Genomic DNA, 906 nt, shown 5'->3' with positions numbered 1-906 from the left:
TTCTTTTACCAAGAGAGCTATATATAAAAACCACAGAAATTTAAAATACTTGTTTAACGCACAAAAGTTTATTAATAATAAAATACCTTATATCTTATTTTATGTCTTTAGAAAGTATAATTCTCTAAAATATAGTCAAGGAATATTGTATGGACTTCTTTTACGAAACATAATTTGCACGAGAGAGGAATGTAGCTAACATAAGTCTCTGAGAGAGTAATTGTTCACAGGAAAGAGAGTTTTATCTCATCTCTTCTATATGAGAAACCTAAGACAAATATGGGGCGCTTGTTTCTATCTTCTTTAAGATTACTTACGAGATGTGAAATAAACAGGGCGAATACAGTGGCAGGGTTAAATAATCAAGATACTCTTTCACATGTATAATTATAACGGAAGTGTTATGTTTGTCACACATTAGTCTTGATGTTGCAACGTTTTGATCACATATAGATATGTGTGCTTGTTGTCATGATTTTTCACGTCGTAAGAAAATAACGAAATTGTGAAAGGTATATACGATTGGTATGGGCAATAATAAAATAAAAAAAACACATGGAAAATTGATTATAAAATGTGATTTTTCTTCATGGTAAGCTATTAAGGTTTGGTGGTATGATACAAATAAGAAATTTTTATGAAAAAATGTCTTTATTGGAAGAAAGACTGCGCTCACAAGCGGGATCGGTATATCCTATATAATACTTTTTATGCATTCTAATGGAAAGCAGGACCATACGTAGGTGACGGATAATTATTTCTTCCGATGTTATTATAACTGCTATCTATGGCATTAGAACCAAACTGATAGTTGTTATCCTGGTAGTGTCCGCCGCCAGATGGATAGTTGTAACCGCCTTGATTACCTGTAGATATAAAACATCAAAAGATAATGTAATACGCGGA

The 906-nt window shown here is 31.9% G+C and overlaps 1 protein-coding gene across 1 annotated transcript in view; it reads right to left on the bottom strand.

The window, feature by feature from the left end:
• Positions 1-632: 632 nt before the first annotated feature.
• The window catches only part of LOC108690535 (pro-resilin-like), a 7,567-nt gene continuing 7,293 nt past the window's right edge, over positions 633-906 (bottom strand). Inside the window, exon 4 of the mRNA XM_018197872.1 lies at positions 633-866. Coding sequence (XP_018053361.1) covers positions 718-866 — 149 coding nt within the window. The 3' untranslated portion in view covers positions 633-717. The remainder of the gene's footprint in view (positions 867-906) is intronic.

This window comes from Atta colombica, unplaced genomic scaffold, assembly GCF_001594045.1.
Source record: "Atta colombica isolate Treedump-2 unplaced genomic scaffold, Acol1.0 scaffold33, whole genome shotgun sequence".
In the NCBI taxonomy this organism is placed as follows: Eukaryota; Metazoa; Arthropoda; class Insecta; order Hymenoptera; family Formicidae; genus Atta; species Atta colombica.
The sequence above is the reverse complement of the archived record's forward strand: the minus strand, read 5'-3'. Positions and strand labels throughout refer to the sequence as shown.